Source organism: Chrysochloris asiatica, unplaced genomic scaffold (genome assembly GCF_000296735.1).
Source record: "Chrysochloris asiatica unplaced genomic scaffold, ChrAsi1.0 scaffold00088, whole genome shotgun sequence".
In the NCBI taxonomy this organism is placed as follows: Eukaryota; Metazoa; Chordata; class Mammalia; order Afrosoricida; family Chrysochloridae; genus Chrysochloris; species Chrysochloris asiatica.
Window position 1 is genome coordinate 7,884,945 of NW_006408606.1, and position 1,978 is coordinate 7,886,922.

Genomic DNA, 1,978 nt, shown 5'->3' on the forward strand with positions numbered 1-1,978 from the left:
GGCTACAAAGTGTCCCTCCCTCCCAACCTGTTCCCTTCCCATGAGTGACTCTCTCCCTTAAGTATTAAGACAAAGAGGAACTGCATGGTATTAGTACGGTGAAGTCCTGCAGGTTTTTTCTCAGGCAAATCCTGGATCAGACTTTCCATGTGGACCTCATAAAGGGAGGAAATTCAGAACCGGAAGCTTTAAACAGAGATCTTTTATCTATACAGGACGAGAATTTCTGATTGGTACAAATAGTTAACGTGCTGGGCTACTAAAAGAAAGGCTGGAGGTTCAGAGGCATCTCAGAGGAAAGGTCAGTAATCTACTTCCAAAAAATCAGCCACGAAAACCCTATGGAACACAGTTTTACTCTGGCACACACGTGGTTGTCATGAGTTGAAGTCAATTCTATGGCAACTGATTGGTTGGTTTTACAGGATACCAGGACCTTCAAAAATTTCTTGGAAAAATTATAAACTTGAGTCCTCTTTGTTGCTCTTTAAATTTCATGAGTATTGTCTATTTTATGCCCTTTTCTTCAACTTTTTTCTAGACTCGTGGTCCCTGTATCAGCATCACCTAGAAACCTGTTATCCAACCATTACTATTCAGTCAATTCTGACTCATAGCTGACAGATAGGAAAATGTCCCCATAGGGTTTCCAACTCGGTAAACCTTTATGGAAACAGACTGCCACATCTGTCTTCCTTGGAGTGGCTGGTGGGTTCTAACTGACTACCTTTTTGGTTAGCAGCCAAGCGCTTCACCACTGCAACACCAAGGCTTCCCAGGAACTTGTGCAAATTCCCTGATCCCACCTCAGAACTACACAATCAGAAGGTCTGGAGAAAAACGGCTAGCAGTCGGTGCATAACAAACCATACAGGTGATTTTGATGCAGCCGTTGAACTTGAGAACCACTGGTCTAGATCAAAATTACTTCTATAACCACAAATAAATCATAGGCTACAGAGGGCAAGTGTGTAGACGACAATACCCCATTGCACTTTATACTAATTACCTCATCTGATCCTCAAAATGACTGCATTTTGGCATATAAGGAAATCACTTCAGGAGTTAAAGTGATGCTTAAGGTTCCCAAACTACAGATGCAAAGATGTTATAGTCTTTTGACATTTCCACCACTGAAACAAAGACCTGTTACACTGTTTAACACACTCTCTTACAAGCTTTAGCCAATTCGGGGTGGGGGGAGGGGGTGGAAGAAAGAAAGAAGTGGGGGAACTGTGGGGAGTAGATGTGGCTACAGTAGCCTAAGAAGTCACAGCAGTGCTAACTGCGTCCATCGCAATTTTAAGGAGTGTCTCTAAAAATGTATTTTTGCAATAAAAACGTCTCAATCTGCTGCGTTCCTTCTGTCCTAGTTCGCGGAGCTGCATGCCTCAGACAGAGAAGTGGTCAGAACCTCGCTGTGGGTAAGTGGCCGCTTCTCCGGAGGCTCACCCCTTTTTTGCCGTCCGCCGAGCCAGGCGCGACACCGCCGAGCCCAGAGTGACAGGTTGTCTGAGGCTCCCAGCCCAGAGGAATGGTTTACCCGGGAAAGTGGCACTCTCCCTGCGTTCCTGCAGCTCTGGAAAGTAGAGCGCGAGTAGTGAACCTGCAATCGCCAAGGACTGCGCAGAAAGGAACCACACGTCCCAGTAGGGTCGGAGAGAAGAGGAGGCACGAGCGAGGGGAGGAAAAAGATCACCAAGAGATAGGAATTGGAAGGGAGTGGGGAGAGGGAGGAACAGAAGGCCAGCACTCACTGTGAGGGTCACTCTTCTCCCGGACCCCGTCCACCCGACCGTCGGGGTGGATGCGCAGGAAAAAACCTCCATTTTTGCAGTACAGTCGCTTGGGGTCTTTGAAGTGGCCGGGCGGGAAGGCTCCACTGCCGCCGTCATCCGGGAGGGTGGGTAGCGTAGTGATGCTGCCGGCTGCCATGGCCCCGCCAGGGCCTTGCCGGGACCCCTGAGTCCCTGGAGCC

At 48.4% G+C, this 1,978-nt stretch overlaps 1 protein-coding gene across 1 annotated transcript in view; it reads right to left on the bottom strand.

Annotated features, from left to right (window-relative positions):
* FGF2 (fibroblast growth factor 2 (basic)) overlaps positions 1 to 1,959 on the bottom strand; it is a 106,659-nt gene extending 104,700 nt beyond the window's left edge. The window contains exon 1 of the mRNA XM_006866266.1: positions 1,758 to 1,959. Coding sequence (XP_006866328.1) covers positions 1,758 to 1,935 — 178 coding nt within the window. The 5' untranslated portion in view covers positions 1,936 to 1,959. The remainder of the gene's footprint in view (positions 1 to 1,757) is intronic.
* Between the last annotated feature and the right edge of the window lie 19 nt (positions 1,960 to 1,978).